The sequence below is a fragment of the Microchirus variegatus genome, assembly GCF_963457635.1.
Source record: "Microchirus variegatus genome assembly, chromosome: 2".
NCBI lineage: Eukaryota > Metazoa > Chordata > Actinopteri > Pleuronectiformes > Soleidae > Microchirus > Microchirus variegatus.
Window position 1 is genome coordinate 28,541,116 of NC_139803.1, and position 23,572 is coordinate 28,564,687.

At 41.5% G+C, this 23,572-nt stretch overlaps 1 protein-coding gene across 1 annotated transcript; it reads right to left on the reverse strand.

The window, feature by feature from the left end:
- Window positions 1-11,856: 11,856 nt before the first annotated feature.
- acox3 (acyl-CoA oxidase 3, pristanoyl) lies at window positions 11,857-22,527 on the reverse strand. The gene is made up of 19 exons (XM_083910425.1): window positions 22,419-22,527; window positions 20,874-21,011; window positions 20,657-20,754; window positions 20,093-20,228; window positions 19,836-19,910; window positions 18,689-18,778; window positions 18,122-18,265; window positions 17,832-17,920; window positions 16,958-17,054; window positions 16,506-16,688; window positions 16,086-16,208; window positions 15,800-15,920; window positions 15,472-15,594; window positions 15,034-15,147; window positions 14,706-14,821; window positions 14,085-14,259; window positions 13,921-13,988; window positions 13,406-13,492; window positions 11,857-12,535 (listed from the first exon to the last, which is right to left on the reverse strand). Exons 2-19 carry the CDS (start codon window positions 20,991-20,993, stop codon window positions 12,416-12,418), a joined length of 2,079 nt encoding a protein of 692 aa, XP_083766551.1. The 5' UTR covers window positions 20,994-21,011; window positions 22,419-22,527; the 3' UTR covers window positions 11,857-12,415.
- Between the last annotated feature and the right edge of the window lie 1,045 nt (window positions 22,528-23,572).

Here is a 23,572-nt window from a genome sequence, read left to right on the forward strand (position 1 = left end):
GCATGTTTTTGGACTGTGGGAGGAAGCCGGAGAACCCGGAGAAAACCCACGCATACACAGGGAGAACATGCAAACTCCATGCAGAAAGGCCCTTGTTCCAAATGGGGCTCAAACCTGGGTCTTCTTGCTGCAAAGGCAAGAGTGCTAACCACTACGCCAACCGTGTGGCCCTGCTGCGTCTACTCCAGTGACCAAAACATATGAAACAACTTTTCCTGCTCTGTGGTTCATGTTTGTTCAGGTTCAGGCATTAAATGTTTATAGTTTTGTCATTGATGGAAACTTTCAGGAAGAGAATTTGCCTTTGACCTCTAAGTGTTTAAACTTAGACCATTGTTACAGCTACTGCATTAGTGCAGAGACCCACTGCAGTTATATTAGATATTGGAACAAACAACTTGTGACATCGATTTAAGTGGGAGACAGTCTCATTGAAATATGAAACAAGTAACTTACACCAGATTTTCAATCTAAAGATCCCTGATTTATCCTCAATTAACAAAGCCATTAGTTATAAACGTTGCATTATTGTCATTTACCATTAATAGAAAGGGTTATATATATATAATATACTGCTAATGTAGAAGATGAAGTATCTCCAGCTGTCGAGTCTCAGGTGTGTTTCAGGTTTTCAGGAAGTTTCACGCCTGTGTTTGTGTCAGAGTTGTGGGCTGAAATACACTGTACAATATTTTCAGAAGAAAATACAACTCTTATGATGCACATGACTGCTTTATTTACTGGATGTGGATGCACTGTGTGCTCAAAAGGGAACCTTCAAAGAAGTGCCAAACGTCATGACTCCGTTTTACTTCTCTACTCTGCGCTCAATTAGTTCATGAAAAATGAGATCTTATAAACTCTTATAAACCTATGAGAGAAGCCCCCGTAGCACACAAACAAAAGTCAAAGGTGATTTCATCAGTGTTTGAATGTGAAACTTTTGTTTTTCATTTGGTTAATTTAAGCACTTGGTTTGAAAGATGTAATGATGGTATTTCTTTGTACGGACATGAATCAAATGCTAACACTTTGTGCTGCAGACCCTGTAAGTATTATAGGGTAAAGTGTTGTATTGTTGTATGTTTTACGAGTTACTGTACAAGCCACTGGTTTAGTGGGTACAGCATCATGCACTTTAGTTGTCTTTGGCAATAACTGATGCGCTCCTATCTCCTGTAAAGTATTATCAATTTCAGTGAGAGACAAATGTCCTTGTTGCACATCCTGATGTCCAGAAACAATCACACAGTTTCATGTGTCACCGTCAGTTAGAGAGTAGCTATATTTACATGGATATTTCTTCCGGCTTCAACGGCACCACAGCAGATGATCCGCACACATGATTTGGCAGAGATTTTTATGCTGGATGCTCTTCCTGACATAACCCACCCAGTTATCCAGGCTTAGTACCAGTACTAGGAGTACACTCAATGTAGCTGGGGTCAGTTTAGAGTCTCCAATTACCATTGAGAAATGGGGATTGGGTACCTTGCTCTCCATGGGCTGCCCAGTATGGACACAAGTAATCAGAATAAAAAATATGTCATGTAAACATGCTGATCCAAAACAGTTAATTTTGAAACAAATTTCATTCCAAACAAGAGGACTGTTATATGCCAATCGTCATTTCAGATCAGTGTTCATATAAATTGATCCGATCTTGACTTCCTGGTTTTGTGCCATCACGTGTCTGATCCACGCAAATATTACGTATTTTTCGTTTTGTTACTGCTGGAAAAGGATTAAAATTCCCAGATCATTTAATTTTCGTCCATGTACACGATGGAATTGGAAATTCCAATTGGAACAAATCTTTTTTTTTTGAATGAAGAAATTTTGCACATGTAAACATAGCTAGTGTTTCGTCGAAGTGGAGCCATTTCACACACACACACACACAAAACCTTTGTACATCAGTATAAAGTGAAACAGTTCTAACACCGGGGGAAGTTGAAAAGAGTGTTCTGAAAGAGATGCTGGATGGGCTAGTTAAGTGATTTAAAAAAGTAACTAAGAACATTTAGTATACAAGTTTAAAGTAGTTTTTTGTGAGTAATTCCATTTTGTGAGACCTCATACTTTCACATTTCAGAGGGAAATATTGTCCTCTTTTTCATGAACCTCACAGCTGTAGTAATTTTTGACGATTAACATTGTTATGTGCAAAATAAGATGCACTGCTAGAAACGTGTGATGATAGATATGTGTAGGCTTCAAAGATAAAAATTTTATTTTGATATGCACTAAGTGATGCAAACCTTTATCTCTGTACATTAAACCTTTCTCTGTGCTTGATTTGTAGTGACTGCTTTATCATGGCTTGACAGATTATGCTTGACAGATTTGCCTCGAACCTCCACAAGGAGTAACATGGAAAAAACTCTCTCATTTGTTGTATTTTAAGTAAAGACAAGCAACATGTCTCTGTTTTTTTCTTTCGTGTTATTTTCCTCCCTTTAGAGGAGGGGTGTCAAACTCAAATGACCTAGGGGCCAATCAGGCCCGAGTCCATAGTCTCTCCATATCCATTGATAATGCTTCCATATCCCTCTCCCCTAAGGTAAAGATAATCCACTTGGATTACTGTAACTCACTTCTGTGATGAATTCCCTCCATCCACCACATCTCACCCATCCTACAGCAGCTCCATCACACAACGCATCAGTTACAAAACACTGCTCCTCACTTTCAAAGCCCTCCACAACCTTGCACCTCCACACCTTTCAGAACTCCTCCACATTTCCACTCCTGCCCACGCCCTCAGATTCTCCTCCTCCATCCACCTCACTGTCCCTCCTGCCCACCTTGTCACCATGGGCTAACCTTGCTCCCCAGCTTTGGAATTCCTTCCCTCCTGACCTCCGCAACACTGACCCTCTCCCACATTTAAATGTTCATTTACACATAGTACTGTTTAATTTTTAACCATGGTCGTGTTGCTACACTGTTTTTTCTTTTGTGCAAAATACCACGTTGAGCGTTGTTATCGACTGGTATTGCTAACAGTGGTTAACAATGGCTAGCTCAAGATACGGGGTGAGTTCTGATGTAAATAGAACGCAACATTACACCCTGAATCTAAATGGAACAATGGCTGCTATTCAAAGAGCCCATTAGGTGAGAAGGTTAATTTAGCTTTCAACAGAAAATATTGGGAATTCTGAAAAGGTTGCTAAAGTCAGAACGTACAGCTAGCTTAGCTCAACGTAAAGACTTCAAAAAATGGGATGAAGGCTAGCCTGCTTGTGTTTTCATAAAACAAAAAAAGAAAATGACCCCCAAAAAATATATTTACATACACACACATGCACGCAAACATGTACATGAACACGAACATATTTTTTTTATAAAAGAAAAATAATCTTTTAAATTAAAGAAATGAAGACAGATTAGGAATTCCACTGCAATATGTTTGTATGTGAGTGTAAGCAACCTTCAGCATTGTTTACATATAAGAGAGGTCTTTCAGTCATTAAAGTTTTGCCCCTTATCAATTTAATAATATTTAGCTCATTCCTAGTGGGGCTGTTGACAGCTGTAATCATCCTGGAGAAGCCTTGTTGCACGTGACGTCTGTGAGTTAACAGTTTCAAAATTTTACATGTGACCAGTCAAATCGCAAAAACATGAGGCTTCAAAATGGGGGTTCATTTTGGAGGGAAGATTATATCCACTTTATGAACAGTCTATGGTTTAAAACATTTTACAGCAGTGGTTCCCAAAGTCTGGGTTGGGACCCATAGATGAGTCAATTCAATTCAATTTGATTTATATAGCGCTAAATCATATGCATTATCTCATGGCACTGTACACAGACAGCATCATGCAGAGCAGAGAAACCAAACAATTCACACAATGAGCGATCACTATAGGCATCAGTGGAGAGAAAAAACTCTGTTCTGCCTCGACCGGTTGGGGTGAAAGGAAAAATGGGGGACAGAGGAGAAGTCGGGAAAGGGACCAGGAGAAGAAATATAGCAGCTGTATCAAGTTATAGTAGCTTTAGACAGGACAGTCTTGAATCAGTTATGACATGTTTATAGTACTACAATGTCATTTATCGATCTCTACTTTTGTTATAGCATAATAAGAATGACAATAATACTACTGCTAGTGATGATAATAATAATAGCCTCGAAACTGGCTCTGGATCCTGCAGCCTGCAAGATGAGGACAAAGTGGAAGGAAAGTGCCCCAGCAGTCTAGGTATATAGCAGCATTACTAAGAGATGGTCCAGGTTTCACTGAGCCAGCTTGTATTATAAGCTTTATCAAAAAGGAAGGTTTTAAGTCTAGCTGAAGGCTCTGCCTCCCATTCTACTCTTACAGACTGGGAACTCTGCCAGGTAAGCCAGGATTTTGGGACCAACGTGATCTGTCAGGATCTTTAGCCAGCAGTTTCAAATAAGACTCTTTGTTGCCTGCTCTTGCCCCCGTGAAAACACATTTCTTAAATGTATTATGTAATAAATCGAAAGCACCTGGCCATGAAATCCTCCTAATATGTCACAGAGACTCAGGAATAATATTCATATAACAAACTGAACTCACCAACAACAACAGTACAGCCAAAATATTTGCATTAAAAAATATATTTTGCAGACTGCAAATCATGTTTATGTTTTGAAATCATGTTTTGGCAGGTGGCGCCACCTACCATCGTCGACCAATCATTGCAGTCAGTAGAATCTCAGCTGCCGAGCAACCACGGGGTGCAAGTTACAATGGCGGAGAAAAACGAAACCTAAAAGACCTTGGTATTTTGAATTTGAGTGTAGTAACCGTTTTTGGCCACATTCTTACATATGGTGCTTTTAACCCTCATGCCCACCTTGGGCTTTGTGTCTATAGTTCTCAAAAAAACTTTTTTATGTGTTTCATCATTTTGGCTTATGGCACAAATGTTTGAAAGAACTTGTCTTTTTAGTAAAAAAAAAAATTTTGAAACTTAAAGTAGAAAAAAATATTGATTCAATTGCAGTTTTTCTAATGTGTACATTTATGCCACTAAGGTGTCCAGTGGGTATACTGTAAAGGAGGTAGAGGAGTAGCATTACATGTTGCATATTTGTTTATATTAGCTATTTTTCAGGCTGTACAGAGAACCCAAGTGCAGGCAGCGTTCCAGTTGAAAAAGGCAGGATTTATTTGACAGGATGGTCAAACAAAACAAGCCAGGACACAGACAGGCAGACAGGTCGCAGATCAAACAGGCAGTCAGATCCCCCCCAAAAAATACATGTAGTCAAGAATCAGGGCAGGAAGACAGATTAACACACGGGAAACAAGACAGACTCGAGTGACAGTCTGACAAAGACACAATGGGAAGGGCAGGCTTAAGTATGGTGGAAGGTGAGTGGAGAACAGAAATCAGGTGTGGCAGATCAGACACAGGTGAACAGGATGAGGCTCATCAAGAGAGCAGGGAAGGGAGGGGGAGTGAGCAGAGACAGCAGGTAAGTGGGAGAAACACAAGCACACACAGGAAAATAAAGCAGAGAGACAACAAAAGGAGACAAACACGACACAGGCATGACAGTACCCCCTTCCTGACGCACGACTTCAAGGTGGACACAGACGAGACGAGACATAGACAGGATAAACTAAACTAAACCTGAACACAAATAAAATAACAAACCGGGCTACACGTAAAAAAGACAAAGAACAGGAAACCAGGACAGGCAGGAGGACTAACCAGACAGGTAGGACTAATCAGAGGAGGGACTAAACCAGGGACCAGAGGAGGGGACCAGATGGGGGGACCAGAGGAGACTAAGAGACAGGCTTGACACAGGGGACATGAAAGGTAGGATGAACATGCATGGACGGGGGGAGCTTAAGGTGGACAGAGACAGGGAGACGGGGAAAAGGACCAATGAAATGGGGGGCTGGCAGAGGTTGTGGTCCTGGGTGGAAAGCCAAACCCTCTGCCCAGGCTGGTAAGTGGGTGGCGTGGCACGCCACCTGTCCACTGCTTTCTTATAGGCGTAACCAGACGCCAGCAGCCTCCGACGGGCAGTGAGCCAAATGCTGCGGCACTGACTGAAGAAAACCTAAGCAGAGGGGACTCTGACCTTTTCCTCCAGAAAGGGACACATACACACACTGAAAGGGAGACAGACCAGTAGACGAAGAGACAAGAGTTGTAGTTGTGGACATACTCGACCCACGAGGGAACAGAGCCAAGAGGATGGGGACTGGGAGACAAGGCATCGCAGAGATGTTTCGAGGACCTGGTTCAGCCTCACCGTCTGGCCGTTGGACGGAGGATGGTAGCCAGAGGAGAAGCTGGGTCGGCCCCGAGGAGCTGGCAGAATTCTGTCCAAAAGCGGGAGAGGAATTGAGGACCCCGGTCTGAGACAATGTCCATAGGCAGTCCATGGAGGCGAAATATGTGGTTGAGAACTGCTGTTTGGAGAGGGGGACGGAGTGGTCCATCTTCGATAACCGGTCCACCACCGTCAGAATTGCCGTCTTCCCCTCTGATGGTGGGAGACCAGTAACAAAGTCCAAGGAGATGTGGGACCAGGGACGGGATGGAACCTGCAAAGGCATAAGCTTCCCATGAGGCTGGGCATGGGACGACTTGGCGGTTGCGTAGACTGGACAGGCGCCCACAAACCCCCGGACGTCCTTCATCACTCCCGACTACCAGAAGCATTGGTTCTCCCCAGGATGGCAGGCCCACTTCAATGCATGGCAGAATTTGAGTACCTGGAGGCGAAGAGAAGCAGGTACGTAACGTTTCCTGGGAGGACAGTTCGCAGGAGAGCGGGTGGACTGGAGAGCCTCCCGGACCTGCTCCTCAACTTCCCAGACAACAGAGCCCACCACACATTGTGGAGGCAACACAGGTTTAGGTGATTGTGAGCTTCACCTCTCACAGCTTGGTTCGGAAGGAAGGAGAGACTGTGTTTGAGTTCCGTTTATTCAGGGCACAGGTAAATATAAGTCTCTTAAAAAGAAAAGAAAGTCCACAACAAGCACTGCCATCACCCTGACAGCTGAGGGTTGGACTGTCTGTCTCTGCTGTCCTGACTCCGCTCCAGTCCTCTCTCTCTGGACCCAGCCTACTGCAAGAGACCAGAACCAGGTTACAAGTATGCCAATATACAGTAGCTGACTACTACTGTAGTCAGCTACTGTATATTGACTGATTCCCTGATTCTGTTCAGCTGTCTGATCACCAGCTCAGCCACTCCTCCATCTCCTCCAGCAGCCACCACTCTAACCACACCACTGCCACAGTGATGTATTAGCTGAGTCAAGCATCTGCTTTAGCGTTCTTGGAACCGGGTCTATAAATCACAGTGAAGTTAAAATGAGTAAAAAACAGAGACCACCTGGATTGCATGAGCTTGAGGCGACGTGTCACGCGGGGGGTACTCTAGGTTGCGATGATCTGTCCAGACCAGAAATGGAAGTTCCGTCCACTCCAGCCATTGCCTCCACTCTTCCAGCACCACTTTGATGGCCGGCAGCTCCTGGTCGTGGACATCGTAGTTCCGTTCAGCACTGGATAGTTTCCTAGAGAGGAAGGCACAGGGGTGGAATTTCTGGTCCGTACTTGACCTCTACGAGAGCATTGCCCCAATCCCCAAGTCTGAGGCGTCCACCTCCGCCACGAACTGAGCTTGAGGGTCCGGTTGGCGGAGGATGGGAGCAGTGGTGAAGTGGGCCTTCAAGTCTTGAAGGCTGCTTTAGCTTCTGGGCTCCAGGAGAAGGGCTGCCAGGACCACTCTCGTCTTCATCCTCTTGTCTTCTCGGGTGATGTAGGCTATGAGAGAGTTCAGGTTATCAGGCAGGTCTAGAGGGATAAGGCTCTCACGAAGGCGAGGAGACAGGGCCTGGAGGAAGGCATCAACTAGTGCAATTCCATCCACTGTCCGTGGCCAGGACCTAGACTGCTGGGGGAATTCCTGTGGTGCACTCACACTCAGGGTATGAATATGACTTTATGATATATAATTAACCGTGTTCTTTCTTCCTAATAATTCTCTCTCTCTCTCCCCAGACTATGAATGAGTGAACTCCCTCACCTAGCCAACATCTCCATCCTTCGATGGTATAATGGCAACAACCCGCAGGTCCATTGTAAAATAATACACATATAGTTGCAACTAACTCGTCTGGAGTTGACTGCAGCTCTATCTGGAGCCCAGCTAAGTCAACTCATCAAGACTGAACTGCCAGTCCCAACTGATAAAAACCCACTGTGGTACTAACTTGGCTTTACTCTGAGTCTTGCAGGTATAAAGCATTTGTTGTCAACAGAATTGTGGAGATACTCAAACTAACCTCAGCCAGTGAATGGAGGAATGTGGTACAAAGATATCAGCAGAGGTAAGCTTCACAAGGATCTGATATTACACACAGACAGCATACTGGACCTGTATTTTTTCACCTGTCACTGCCTTGTTTCCACTATATAGTCCTAGCTCGCCTTGGCTCACCTCGCCTCCACCTGGCTTGGTTGTGTTTCCATTATAATACAGTACCTTCTCAATGTGGGCGGAGGGTGTACTGAATCCATACATCCATCCATATTCTACCACTTTATCCTCCACAGGAGGGTTGCAGGGGGTTGTATCTTAGCTGACATAGGGGTACACCCATCACAGGGCCACATAAAGACAAACAACCATTCACTTTCAATTTAGAGTGTCCAGTTTACCTAATCCCTCCCCTTTGTGCATGTGTTTGGACTGTGGGAGGAAGCTGGAGAACATGGAGAAAACCCATGCACACAGGGAGAGAACATGGAAACTCCATACAGAAAGACCCTTGTTCCAACCAGGGCTCGAACCTGCGTCTTCTTGCTTGCTGCAAAGGCAAGAGTGCTAACCACTACACCATGTGGCCCGTGTACTAAAACATTAGAATCAATGAGTTGATTAACTTAGCGAGACCTGTGCAAATCAAACATGGCGGCGTGCATCTAACCCAAACAACTCCACATCGCCTACCAATCACTAGTTAAGGGGGAAAAAAGCACTTCTCAATCATATTTTCCTTCTACTTGGGAAGAGGACAGAGGGAGACTGGAGGATCTGGAGGATTACATCGACGAACATTTTCAGCGAGTAGTCATGGGGAAACCTAACAAAACAGCGATTACCCCCTCCTCCAAACGCAGTCGCCTGGCAGACTCCTGGTGGACACAGTCAAAAACATCCCGTTCCACCAGGCGCACCGCTTAGGAGGGAAATAGCAGGAAGGCCAGCGCCCACGTCCGATTGTTGTCAAATGCGAACACTTTAAACAAAAGGAGCTGTTTAAGAACCGAGGCAGGGAACTACGCTTCAGCGCCAATGGACTTCAGCGTCAATGACCAGTTCCCAAAAGAGATCCTGGATCCTGGGCAGTGATTGCAGTGGACACGGTCAGTTATACCGGGACAAAGAGGTAACTAAAGTCACAAAAAGCAAATATATCTCCCCTCAATTAATCAAAACGATTTATCTGTAATTAAACCCTCACTAAAATGTATTTCCCCCTCTCATTCTCTTATCTGTCACTAATCTGTGTAATCTCTGTAATGTACACCACGGTAAGAATACCCTGTTGGTTTTGTTGGGTCTCTTTGTCACCGAGTTCCCCGATGTGTTTTTCATGTTTATGTTTTAATGTTTTTCTGTGTTCATGTAATTTTTGGAAGATTTTTATTCTATTCATTGTATATAATATATAATATAATATATATCCTGTAATTAATGACTGAAAACAGTAGTAGATATAAGCAGGGAGAATCTTTGACAGTCTGAAACTTTTTATATTTTTTTCTTTTTCTTATATGTATTGCCTGTTTTTGGAAGCAAGACAAAACAAATAAAAATAAAACCTTTTTGAAGAATACATCTTTTCTCATTTTATTTTATTTTTTTATATTTTTGACCACGAAAGAAAAGAAAAGAAAATCGTTTTTTCTTTTATGCCGACGGTATGCACACAGCACCCACACCACGGCAACACGACTGAATGAACATTAGGAATGCAGACTCAGGGTCAAGCGCAAGCACAAACATATTGACTTCACATTGGGCTACTCAGTAATGAGACCACAGTAGTCGAACCTAGTAGTAGTAGAGACGGTTTGGTTTTCTATTAGTACCTCTGGGTGGATTCATCATTATTTTATACACAATAGTGACTTGACCCTGCTCCAACACACCTGATTCAGATGAACAGCTCATTATCAGGCTTCAGCAGATCTTGATGAGCTGACCATTTGAATCAGGTGTGTTGGAACAGGGCAACATCTAAAACATGCAGGGCAGTGTTCCCCGAAGACCACTGTTGGGAAACACTGGTCAAGCCTTTTGACTCTTTCTGCTAATGAGAGGTTTGGTCACTGCTGAGTGAGCCTTCAGTCCAAATTCTTTGCAACATTGAGACGAGACAGGTCCTTACCCTGTTCAGCGCTGAATGGTAGTGTTGAACTGACTGCTCGTTGACATTCTCCACATTATCCTGCCCGCTCTTGCATTTGTCCTTCGTGGACGACCAGCCTACTTGGGGGAACTTCAATGAGATTGTGACATTGGCATCCCTTTGGCCTTCATCTGGACAACCTGCTTCTAGAGCAGTGTTTCCCAACCCTGGTCCTCCGGGAAGACTGCCCTGCATGTTTTAGATGTTGCCCTGCTCCGGCACACCTGATTCAAATGAACAGCTCGTCATTGAGCGCTGCAGAAGCCTGATAATGATCTGAATCAGGTGTGTTGGAGCAGGGCAACATCTAAAACATGCAGGGCAGTGTTCCCGGAGGACCAGGGTTGGGAAACACTGATCTACAGGGTTTAATTCAAGATGTGAGTGGCTCACGTCCTGCAAAAAAGCCAGTTAACCCTAGAACATTATCGCTCAAATTCAAAACACCATCACTAACGCTGGGTTATTTTTTACCCCAGATAATAAATACACCCAATAAAAAGTACTTTATCATCAAAATATATCAAAACATGACAATACATGACAAATTTGAGTAGTGTTCTTTTATTTTAAACTGTGTGATGTCTAACAAAATGAAAGAAAAGCATCATGAGGGGACCATATAAAAATGCTCTAAAATTACTGGAAAATTAGGAATTTGGGAACCAAAAATTTCTAAAAATAAAGAAAAAAAAATTATGAAGGTTAAAACTTGGTTTTCCTGAAAATCACATAAATGTATTTGCTGGTGGTGGTGCGCTAGGGTTAAATAGGGTTTGTCAGACAATTAAGGACATTAGCACCAAGTGCCAATAAAAGGGAGGTATCTGAAAGTGTTCTCTAATTTTGATCAGTTTTCTTTTACAAATATCTAATTAAAATGTTTATATTGTGCACCAGTAACTAATTAATGTGCTTAAAATAATGACTGAATAATCACTTGAGTACAGCAGTACAGAGTTTTTTTTCGAGTTGATACCCTCAGGGAAATTAAATCTAGGTGAACATAAGTCTGACTCTCAAGGTCCATCTTATCCAAAAGTTGAAGATATGATGGCAACTCCTGACTCAAAACATTTCAAAAACCTTGGTGCTTGTTCCATTTCCTACACCATATTCAAATGAATGAGGTCACCAATGTTCCTGACATAATTATTTGAAAAAAAGATATATACAGATTTATTTTTTTTAATTAACAATACATATACTGTATAATCATGTCACAAAAATAAATGTACATGTATGTATGTAGGGAATCCAGCTCCCTGTTTGTTACATTGCTGGATTCCCTTCTTTTGCAAAATAGTATTAGCTGTAATCTGCGTAACCCAAGCTAATCTCAAGCGAGACATTGTTAGCGATAGCAGGCGATAATAACACTCTACATGGTCATTTGAGCACACAAACATCATAGCAACATGTCTACTCATTTACCGTCAACAAATACCACAGAAGTGCTATTATCGGTAAAAGTAGCAGTGTTTACTCAGTGGCAGCCATCTTGGAATCCCATGTCAGGGTCAGGGTTTGGTTGCTCCAAGTTTCCTAGTTTGGAATTCTGAATTCCGACTACAAATGGAACATACCACAACATTCGAGGTGTAGCAAGAAGAGAAAAGTAAAATGGCCCCCTTTTTTTCTTTTGAGCAGGAAGAGAACAGGGAAGGGAGCTGAAAAAGAGTGGGAAAACTAACACAGGAAACTTGAAGGAGGACTAAAATGCTGTGGGAAGTGTGAATTCAAACAAAAATGGGAATTAATCCAAAGTTTGAGTCTGAAGTTTTCATTTTAGTTAATATGCTGGTTGTTACATGATGGTGCAGGTGCTCAGTGTTAGACATTGGTCTCTGTGGTACATCTGCAGCTGTTAACCGCACGGGTTGATGGGGTTCAAAACATTATCCAGTTAGCAGAATGCAGCTGCATTTTTAAAAAGGCTTGTCAGGGCTTCCTACTTGTCCTAATTGCCCTCATCTGTTTCCTAGAGTTTTGGACGCAGTGAACCAACCACGGGTTTGTCTGAGCAGAACTCCTTCCACCAGGAGGGACGATCCAGAACCTGCTGGCCGTTCATCACCGTCGACCACAGGTTCTTGTAGAGCTGTGTGTAAAAGAAACAAGGAGATGAATTTTCAGTTTTTTATAACAGATTTTTTTTTCCGTCATCGCAATAACATCGGAATAATTGCGCTTTAAATAGTCCCATGCATTCACATGCCAACATTTTCAATTCAGATGGTTGAAGTTTAGATTGTTATGGAACCTGCTCAAACTTTATAGTTACTGATACTTTGTCAGAGCTGAGATGCTTTCACAAATAGAACAGTTTGAAAACAAGAACTAAACAAGGAACAATCCTGATCCACTCTCTTTCTTATCACTGTAACACTGCAGCACAGAGTGTACCCAGAGTCGCACTCTTTAGATATTGTATTATTGTTTTGCGACTGTGTTATCTGAGGCTTATCAGACATTAAACAAAGTGCTGAATGATCTGTCCTACATTTATTCTGGCAGAAAGACGAATGTTGGCTAAACAATAACAGTATAACACTACACACAGCCATTTTAAGTCAAGTCGAACAACCCTGACAATACCAAAACCAGAGTTTATCTGAGGCCAGGACTTTGCGGGACTGAACCCAAGACCTAGGCAAATCCATGTCCATGTACAGTGCATATAGTATAGTTATAGTTTATATACGATATACTGTATATGCCCTGCTTTATTCTTGATCTTTTTAGTGTGGTCTTGACCATAACACCACCCAAATCCATAAAGCTATATTAAATAGTTCATTGACAAACTTGTCTCTCAAAAATGATTCAATGATGTGTGATTTGTTTTTTGTCATGCAAAGTAGTGTGTGTGGTTCAGGTCAGCTAAGAAAAACACATGAGATCCGATTCTGGTTGGATTTTTGAAACTGCAACACAAACTGAGGTACGATGAGGTTTTGCGTGTCCTTACCTGACCATCAGTATTTCCAATGGGTGAGTGGAGGATGAAATCGGTGGGTGCTAGAACATCCACCAGTGCTACTGCATCATCCTTCAGCTGGAGAAGAAACAGAGACAGAGCAGAGTAGGTTAAGCTGAAGGGCTAACAGAGACACAGATACAAAATACACCTGCGCCTTCCTTTTTGATAAAGCTTAGCGTTAGGGCTGGCTCAGGGAAACCTGAACCAGCTCGTAGTTTTGCTGATATAGCTGGGGTAAATGCTGTGGTGTACTTACTCCCTCAAGCTCAGGGTATGAATATGACTTTATAACATTTCTTTTTCTTTAGATTGTACCTTCTCTCTATATATAGTCTCAATGACATTGCAGTACTATAAACATGTCATAACTGATTCGGAACTGTCCGAACTAAACTGTGTTTAATTATCTGCATATATATATATATATATACTTATAAAAAGAAACACTTGGTTTGAGTCAGATTAAAAAGACAAAAAAGAGTGAGCCAGACTTGAAGACTGACCTGAGAGCAGAGAGTGAGAATGGCTGTCTGAACCAGATCTGTTGGCCTTTTTCCACTAAAGTAATTACCTGGAAAAGAAAACAAATACATACATTACACATACACCAGCATGCTTAACCTACATTTGAATGTTTGCAGTACAGTGTAATAAGTAGAGTACATACCCTGGTATAGTGTGACCATGTGGTTGCTGAGACTCCACAGTCCATACAAGGCACACAGTTTGCTGAGCACTGGTCTGAGTGAAGCCGGCGTTTCCTCATCAGTCACCTGCTCGTGAAACCTCTGGAGGCAGCAGTGCTCTATGTAGGCAATGGACAGGGAACGGCAGTAGTACACCTGTGGGGGTAGGGGGTGGAAATACTTCAGGTTTCTACTCTTCATTCTGGAGAGAATAATACAGCATAAAGCCACTGTGAGGCAGCACAGCTAATGCTAAGATTTATATAGCAACAACAAAGTTCCTGAGTTCACATCTAAGTGTGTAGAGCAATGAGTTATAGCAACACAACAATTTCAACATTCAACTAATGTCTTTAAAAGTAATTTCAATGGTACATACGTACGTACAAAGCCTGAGCCGGTCTGCATCACCTGTATTAGACTGATGTAACCTCTGGTTCAGGATCACGCCACAGAAAGAACTATGACATTCTACTTTATGGCATACATAAATAAACTACTTCAATTTGATGGAAACATCATCCAAGGTATGTGTGTGGACTTTTTAATGAAGTAAAAAGTAATGTCTTGTTGGAAGACTAATGTTGTTTTATGTGGTTTACCTGGCTATTGTTAACAGCTTCAAACATATCCTTGCTTGATGCCTTCTGCTGTTCCACTCTCTTCAGGCTCTCGCCCAACAGGAAACACACAAGCCACTTATATGCTTCCAGAGGCACTGATAGAAAAGGCAAGAATGCACAGCGTGCACATCGAGATTAAAAAGTACAATCAAACAAAACCAGAGTTATATGTAATGACATCTGTATACATGGGCTGAATGACAACGATTGACATATCCTGAGCTCTACACTGTATCAGTAAAATTAAAATCATATCATTGATCCAATTTTAATTCACAGTACACTTTTTGGAGGTAATCTGGAGTACCTTTAGCATCCAGGCACTGCTCTACTGTTGTTGCAGTGAACTTGCTTTCCATAGTCCTATGGAAATCATCCAGGAAATCCACAGTGTGTAACGGTGACTTGATCCGCACACCATCTGAAAGTAGACGATTACAGAGAACGTCAGTAGGCAAGTATTCCACAAATACTCCTAGATCCTACACAGTACTAGATAGAATGCATAGATTGTGGGTGTACATGTTACAGCCCTGGAAACCCTTTGCTCAGTAAGAATGTCAGGAAGAGTAGACATTATTACTTAATAATTCCATTAACAAACAAAGTAATGCCTTATTTTCCAGGGGACACAGGCGGGGTTTTAGGGTTAGGGATATTCTGACCCTGATCCTTCTCAAACCAAGAGCAAATCTTGTGCGGCTCCCTGCATTAGTGTTCCACCTGACCATGAGAGAGGACTGACCATGATGCTTGACCTGGAGCCATTTGAGCAGGTAACTGCTGGTCTGCTGCAGCAACACATTGTTGTCTCCTTCATACGTGCAGTTTGGGTCATTGTCATCACGCAGCTCACCCAGCCGGTTCACTAAAAGACACAAGAGTTACATTCACATGACAATAATGATTTTTTACATTTATCTTGTTGAACTTGAAGGTGTAAATGCTGCAGCCTGTCTGTCTGTAATATAAATTGGAATAAACAGTGGCAGGCTGTGGCAGGTATGCCATGGTCTGTGTAATTAATGGGAAACAATGCTGTGTATAAGTTTATATGAAGGATGAAGACTGACTGGCCAGGTATCCATGTCCACCACAGGCCTCCCTACATTCTTGGATCCCCCTCTGAGTGGTCCATGAGCTCAGTGGTTTACTGGAGCAGGCTATAGCATGGATCTCCCTGCCCAACTCTGCCTGAACAACAGATACAACACACTCATACAGATTAGAAGATGTTTTTTTTTAATTAACTTCATGTTCTGAATAAATATTCTACTTACTGCCAATAATCAATCAATATAGAAGGACTTGTATATGAAACACAATGCAAATACTAATACCCAATTGAATTGGACTTACTTGTCTGGCACCTTTGTCGCTCATCATCTGTCCAATCTGAAGCTCCACATAGTTCATGAAGAAGCTTTTGGAGAAATGTTCGAGAGCATACGCTGCTGCCAGGTACGGGATCAGACGCCATTGCTGGACAAACAGACACAACCAGGACAGCATTTAAATTTAGAAGACAGTGATCCAGTCCTAAACTGCTGAGAGAACATTAGACCATTTAATTTAATCAAGGAAAATAAAAGTGAAGAAGAAGAAAGAGATTCATAATTGGCCACTCCCAACAACCATTATCCCAATGCACCACTGTAGCGAGAAGTGTTATGTTGAGTGGCAGCTCATTTTCATGGAAAACATCTCCACCTGCTGGGTGTGACCAACAACATATTTGGACTTTGCTCCTGCTGTTTTTTTCTATTCCATTATTCAGACCTGCAGCTGGTATTCCAAAACTGGAATCTCCTCGGAGTCCTTGGGTCCAAACTGTCTCCTGGTGGCAGAGAAGCGGATAGCCACGACAAGAGCCATCTTCAGGTTGATCATAGCATTCCTGGTTATGGCGACCCTACCCCCTGACAGAGCACCCAGAGATGCCCCAAAACGTTTGTTCGGGTCCTGAAAATCAAAATAAACATACATGAACACATCTGATGGTGTATGACGTAATACGCATGTAATAGCTGGTTGTATTGTTTTGGTGGAGGGAACCAGCATTGAGGAGAGTAAACATTGGTTTTAGTGCAGTGTTTCATTTTTGCGAGAGAAGTGTTGAGTTTTGACAAAGTGGTTAACTGTAAAACACTGAGGTGCAGTTTTTGGAAATGTGTTTGAGGGAAAAAAAGGATAGGCACACACATTTTGGGATTTAAAGCAAAATTACTTACTTTGAATGGAGTAACGTACTGGCCATCAGGAGTAACATCACCCGTCTTATTCAGTAGGTTCTCCCGTGGGATTCTCGCATTATGAAACATAACAAACCTGATGAGAAATAGATATTAAAAATGAAATTGTTAGTTTTACTGACAAGCAACATGTTTCTGGTAAAAAAGCAGGGCATATCTTAGTTAGTTTCACAGTGAAGTTTGGGCCACATTAGTACATCAGGGCTACTTCTTCTTTATGCTGTCCAAAGAAAAAAAGTGCACTCAACAGTATAATCCATTTCACATGCCAGACACAGCAGCTTGACCTTAGGAGCATTAGTTTTGTTTTTTGGGGGGTGGAACATTTTAATTTAATTTAGGTTACATTTAGGGGTTATGCATCAACTGCACTCTTAGAAATAAGGGTTCCAAAAGGGTCCTTCTACAACGGCTGAGGTTCTACCTGGAATTTGCTCAAGGGTTCTTGGTAACACTAATGGTTGCAGTAAGAACCATTTTGATCCAGAGAACCATTTAAAACCCCTTTCCTGAATAAAGGGTTTTAAAAGGGTTCTTAGTGGAACCCTCCAAAAGGGTCCAGGTGAAACCTTTATAAAAAATATTCTACCTGGAACCAAAAAGGGTTCTCCTATAAGGACAGGCCAAAGAACCTTATATGGTTCTACTTAGCACTTTTATTTCTAAGAGTGTAGTTTGGGACAACACTACAGGTACAGGTGATGTTGCTGGGGTCAATTTAGACTTCCCAATTAACCCAATCAATGGAGAGCATGTGCTGATCATGTAAACTGTTAGAAATTAAGTCAAACTTGTTGCTCCACTTGTTCAAAAAGAATGTTGCTACTGTAAAAAGGCACTACTCATCACTTACCCGTTATCCAGTCCATTCTGTCCAAGCTTCACACCAATGTCTCCAGTCATCACACCAGGCAGAGCCAACAGGGTCTTAGGGTCTCTCACCTGCGGCACAAGAATTAAAGATTTTCTGGATATAAGACATGGATTATCACTTTGACTCTCAGGCCACAGGCAATCGAGACAGAACTAATGACATTGTAATAATTTAATGCCAGGATTTGTAAGATGGATTTGTGTGTGACCTCATCAGACAACTGTGATGTCACCTGTGACTGGATCAGGGGTGAAAAAGCCGGGTCTTACCGGGACGATGAAGGTGTGCAGGCCGTGGCAAACCTTGTCAGCTGTATAGAGCTGAGCGAACACTAAAGCATGAGTGGCAGTCTTGCCCAGGTTTCCGACCCAGAACTTGGCAGCTTCTATGTCTGGAGAGTTGATTATAAACTCCTGTAGTCAGAAAAGTTAATGTTAAGCACAAATACATAAATAGACATTTTCAGGCAGGAACTCCAAGAAATGTGTCTCTGGACATTCTGTCTGTTTGGACTGTGCTGTTTATGTTGTTGATTTACAAACTATCCAGGGTGTACCCCGCCTATCGCCCTTTTTCAGCTGAGAGAGACACAGCACCCTCCGCGACCCTCCAGTGGAGGATAAAGCGGTAGATAATGGATGGATGGATGTTGTTGATTTAGCGTCTTCTAAACTAAGATTGTAAAGAAGAATCACACAATCTTGTGTGTTAGTGGAAAACAAGCCTTGCAAGATCAGGGCCGCTGGGCCGAATACCAGGTATCGCATAGAACATCAAGACATCAACTGACATCCACACAAATATAAGAGTGAGTGTGCGCGTGTGCGTGTGCTGACCTGGGTGGAGGGGTCATATGTGGCTGTGGTCCTCATGGCTCTGGTGTTGCTGCCGTGACTCAGTTCAGTCAGTGCAAAGCAACCAAACGTCTACAAAAAGATGACATGCAGTTAGAGGTGAGGTTGTGCTGACGGTTTAATAAAGGTTATTAATGTAATCGCAGTTCTTTGAATCGTGGATGATCACCAGAGCTCGTTGTCTCACACATTTGCAGGCTGAGTTCAGTGGAGTACTCGCTCATCCAGTGCTGCAAGGATCACTCAAAAGTAGGGATGGCTTGATAGCTCCGTTTACAACACATTTGTGCTGATGCTTTTTCAAACTACAAATACAAATATTAATCTCCCATGAAGAATAAATAAAGAGCACACAACATGACTCAGTTACAATGCCGTTGCCGATTTTTATTCATATTTTTACACTCTGTGCAGAGCAAAGCATGCCATAAATAGGATGTCTGGATTATTGGAGTATTGGATTTTTCTCTTTCTGATATCCGATGAAGACCAGTATTTCGACTGATACAGACACCAACTTTTGCAGGTATGTAAACTTATTAAACTTAACTTATATAAACAAAAAGATTCACTGAAAGGTGATATATGTACATCAGTATACTTCAGTATTTAAAATGTTTACTGCACCTCAATTCAAAACACTGCAGGAGTGTAGTACAAGTAGGTTGCCAGTGTATGCAAATATGGAAATAAGACATCCAGTGTTACACTGTGTTCATGCAAAAACACATACACATACATTACTGTACCACCACAATTTTATTTTTATAAACTTGAACGTATTTGGTTAATTCAAGTGTGTCAGCAATAGGCAAGAGCTAAAATAAAGAAATTCTGCAGTCTTGAGTTTTTCTATTTGTTTCGGCTTCTCCCGATCCAGGGGTTTTTATTCCACTTATACACTTCCTGGAGCAACCATGCAGGGGTCAATGGGGTCAATTTAGAGTTATTATTTTTGATTTATCTTGCAAAAAAAACTTGTAAAACTTGTTGAACTTGTACTTGTACTGTTAACTATGCTCTTTAAACACATCACAATGCGTACATAGTTTAGGGCCATAGGAGTGTGTCTATGTGACATACCCAGCTGTAAGGTTCTGTCAATGTAACAGTGTCAACTCTTACTTACCGTCATGTTTTCGGTGCTTTGAACATACTTGTGGTGTCTCGTTGATCCTGAGCTGGCAATAGTCCTTCCAAACATCTAAAAATAGAAGAATAGAAGAGTTTTTAGCATCCTTCAGGATCTGGCTGAGTGCGTTTGTACAACCTTTAGATTTAGAATTCAAAACTATTTCAGTCAGAAGAACATATTTACATGCAGGGGAGTCAGCATCAAGCCCTGATTTAAGTTTTCATAATGTCATTTGTCAAATGCACTCTCACCCCTTTGTCAAGACCATACTTGGTGGCCACGGACCAGTCATACATGCCCAGACACTCATTAATGACTGCAGCCTTCCAGGGATTGGCCATGGCCTCTTCATTTGTTAGGAAGTCATACCGGAAGAGCTGCTTCACCCTGTGGAATTTTCACTGTAAGTTTAATTGATTTCTATATGTACAGTATATTATACAGGTAAGATTGTCATATGCTGTCAGGGCTCTAGAGTGTCCAAATGTAGCCAAAAATATATACATCATGTGAGCTCTGTTTTTGTAGGGTGTTGCCGTGTACTCACTACAGTAGACCAGACCTCACTATAATTGTGCTTCAAATATTCTGGTTCACAATCATTTACATATACTGTATACAGGGAATATGACAAAAAAGACAGCCCTTAAAATTGTTGCACTGAAGGCGATGCGTGGAACAAAATTTTTATATGTAGACACACCAAAGCAACCAATGCAAAACGATAGCCTGGAGCCCTGACAGTATAGAGTAGATTGATTCAAATGAATGAATTAATTGTATAAGGCGGGAAAGTCTGAGCAAATAAATTGTACCTAAGGAAGGTCAGCTCTCGCTTTTTCTCCAACGAAACATCTTCACCAGGCAGACGAGCAAACAGAGCATCATTCTCCAATGTCTTGAATATATATTGCTGTGATGAAGACAACATATACAGGTGAAATTATTCACAATACCAGTCTGCACTGTCAATGTGCAAAGCCCCTTTAAAGTGCGAGTACAAAGTCAACCACAAAGGGAATATTCTGTTACCTTAAATGCCAGTATTTCCGCCCCTTCTATGAAGAGGAGCATGTCCTTCCAGTTGAAGGAGGCCTTTTTCCTGTAAATATCCAAGGGGCCACTGGGGAGGTCAGCTACTTCATGCTCCATGGTTGGTTTGTCTTCAAACTAAAAGGGGTAGACAATAGAGGTGTCAAAAAATGATTAATGTAAAAATCCTGATTCTTATCCTCAAAGATTCTTAATCGATTCAAAACTTCCAAAAAGGCATGTCATACCCTCACATGATTTGTTGAGGTTATACTCAGGTTATACCTTGTTCAGCTTAAATAAATGTGGATTTCCTTGAGTATACGTTGTCTTTTTCCAAATATAAAAGTTACCTCCTCTTGCCAAACATTTTACTCTTTTAATCGCTTGCTTAGCACACAGTAGCAGAGTAGACCCTCAAATTAACAGCTTTATGCAAACAGCATGATGTAGCGTCATGTAAACAGCATCAAATACATTTGATGATCGTGAATGGAGGGTGTAGTGGTTAGCGCTCTCGCCTTTGCAGCAAGAAGACCCAGGTTCAAGCTCCAGTTGGAACAAGGGCCTTTCTGCAAGGAGTTTGCATGTTCTCACCGTGTGTGGGTTTTTTTCTCTGGCTACCTCCCACAATATTAGGTAAATGAGAGTGAATGGTTGTTTGTCTCTATATGTGGACTGGTGAACTATCCATCTACAGATATGTCCGTGAAAGAGTTGATGTGTCTTCTGTTGAATTTGCATTTGCACTATTTTCAGTCAATTCGAAGTATCCTGTGTCCACATCAAATGCGATATTGAAAACCTGACTTGCCAAACTCTACAAACTTGTGTTTCATGGAAAGCCATTCCCAACACTTAAATGAAGTTGTGTGTGTACATGAAGAAGTACATATTTGGAGTCCTGTAAATCTTTGGATGTACATATTTCTGCCAGTAGGTTTTCTCAAGCATGAACTACATAACTTAAAAACAAAAATCTTCTTAAATTACCATAAACAATGTAAGGACTTGTATAGATTTACTAGATATGGGAATCACAGGGTACGTCCATTAAATTGATATTTAAAATATCAATACTGTCCAATCGATCATGGTATTGCACAAGGAAGGATGAAGATATATCAAAATCTCAGGGAACTAAACACGGAACTAAAAAAGTTCTGTTTATTTCAAAGTAAATATCTATATAAAATGTTATACATCATGTTATCTTGTATTTTGTGGGTCAAATAGGGTTTGCAGAACTAGGTTAATTTTCTTTGGGTGGAAAGGGGACAAAAGTGGCTCTTTTTATACAGATTGCGTAATAGCTTTCTATTTTATTCATTATTTTCCATGCAAAGGGACCTTTGTACTCCAGCTGCTGACACCACTGGAGTAAAGTTGAAGGCTACACCTGTCTCTTATAAAACAAAGCTAGAGAAGAGCAGAGTAATGACTGCTGCTCCTGTCATAACTATGACATTTCAATCTTCACTTTATGTGGCGTGGGTTCATTTACATTCAATATCACACACGCAGTTGGTTACCGATGACACTCACATCGCTAAACAGAGCCAAAGTGCGAGGTGTCGTCTTTTCTTACGGCTTATTTTTCGCGGTTTGAATGCCGTCCTCTCCTCTTCACCGCCTGGCTCACGGCTGTTTCTTCCTCTCCTTTTACTTCTTTCTCTTGCGCTTGTCACGGCTCTTTCCCAGACACACACAACAGATTCACCTCTGACAACTTCTGGAGTGTGTTTGGCTAGTTGTGAAGCGACAACAGTACCGTTTCCGGTTTCCATCCTTCAGAACAAGAGCGCTGTCTTCACTTCTCTCTCTCTCGCTCTCCCTCTCTCTCCATATTTATATACACATATTTATATATCTTTGTAATTGAACTGTATTTATATATGTGTGCGCATTTACATTCAAATTATTGTTATATTGTCATATTTCACAAGAGTGTTTTTTATTGTGAAAGCAAGAGCTGAACCTAGAAACTCACTTCCGTCTAGAGTAAAATACATGAATATATGCCTCCTCCCAGAGGTAAATATGTATCTGACCATGTGTATTCTCATTCCCTCCAGTTTGTTCCTAACATGACAGCTGCATATTGGAGATGTGAAACTTGAGAGTGCAAGCCATTATTGGTTGGTGTTTTAATGTTTGCAGCCCTGTAAATTAAAGACCTTTTATTTTTCACAACCATCTTGAGTGCCAGGACCTGAATTATTTATGTAATTTTTGGTTATAGCTATACCTTTTTCAAAGTAAAGTAAATTTGATTAAATCGTCTAAAAAAAGTGGCATGTACATGATCATTAGTGTGGTGAGTCCCAAAGCTAAAAAAATAAAATAAAATAAGGTGTTGAAGCTAAACCTTTTTTATTTATTTTTTTAAAAAACATAAAATGTTTTGTTAAGCCTAATTGCATTGTAAAGTTTGGACATGTTTTGGCTTTCTCTGGAGAAAGAGAAAAGGGTAAACTAACTCATACCAAATGCAGTATGAAACACAGTTAAGCATGTTGTTTTTTTGTCCTGCAGGGGGCAGTCATAAGCATCTGCTTATACACATGTAAGTACTCATGTAGTGTTCAGAATTCTCGGTTTTAAAAGGAATTCTCAAGAAATACGTGGATTTAAGTATTATGTACTTTTCAAAAATAAAGGAAAAAATATAAAACCTGACTCTAATCGAATAATCTAAT

Bases quoted from the DNA above. Each gene is read 5' to 3' on its own strand.
- acox3 (XM_083910425.1), bottom strand. From the start codon at position 20,993: ATGGAGCATGAAGTAGCTGACCTCCCCAGTGGCCCCTTGGATATTTAC. The intron at 14,260-14,705 runs GTAAACCACATA...CTACCCCCACAG, and splicing joins AAGCTGTTAACAATAGCCAG to GTGTACTACTGCCGTTCCCT. The intron at 13,493-13,920 runs GTCAGTCTTCAA...TTTCTTCTCCAG, and splicing joins TTCTCACTCTCTGCTCTCAG to CTGAAGGATGATGCAGTAGC.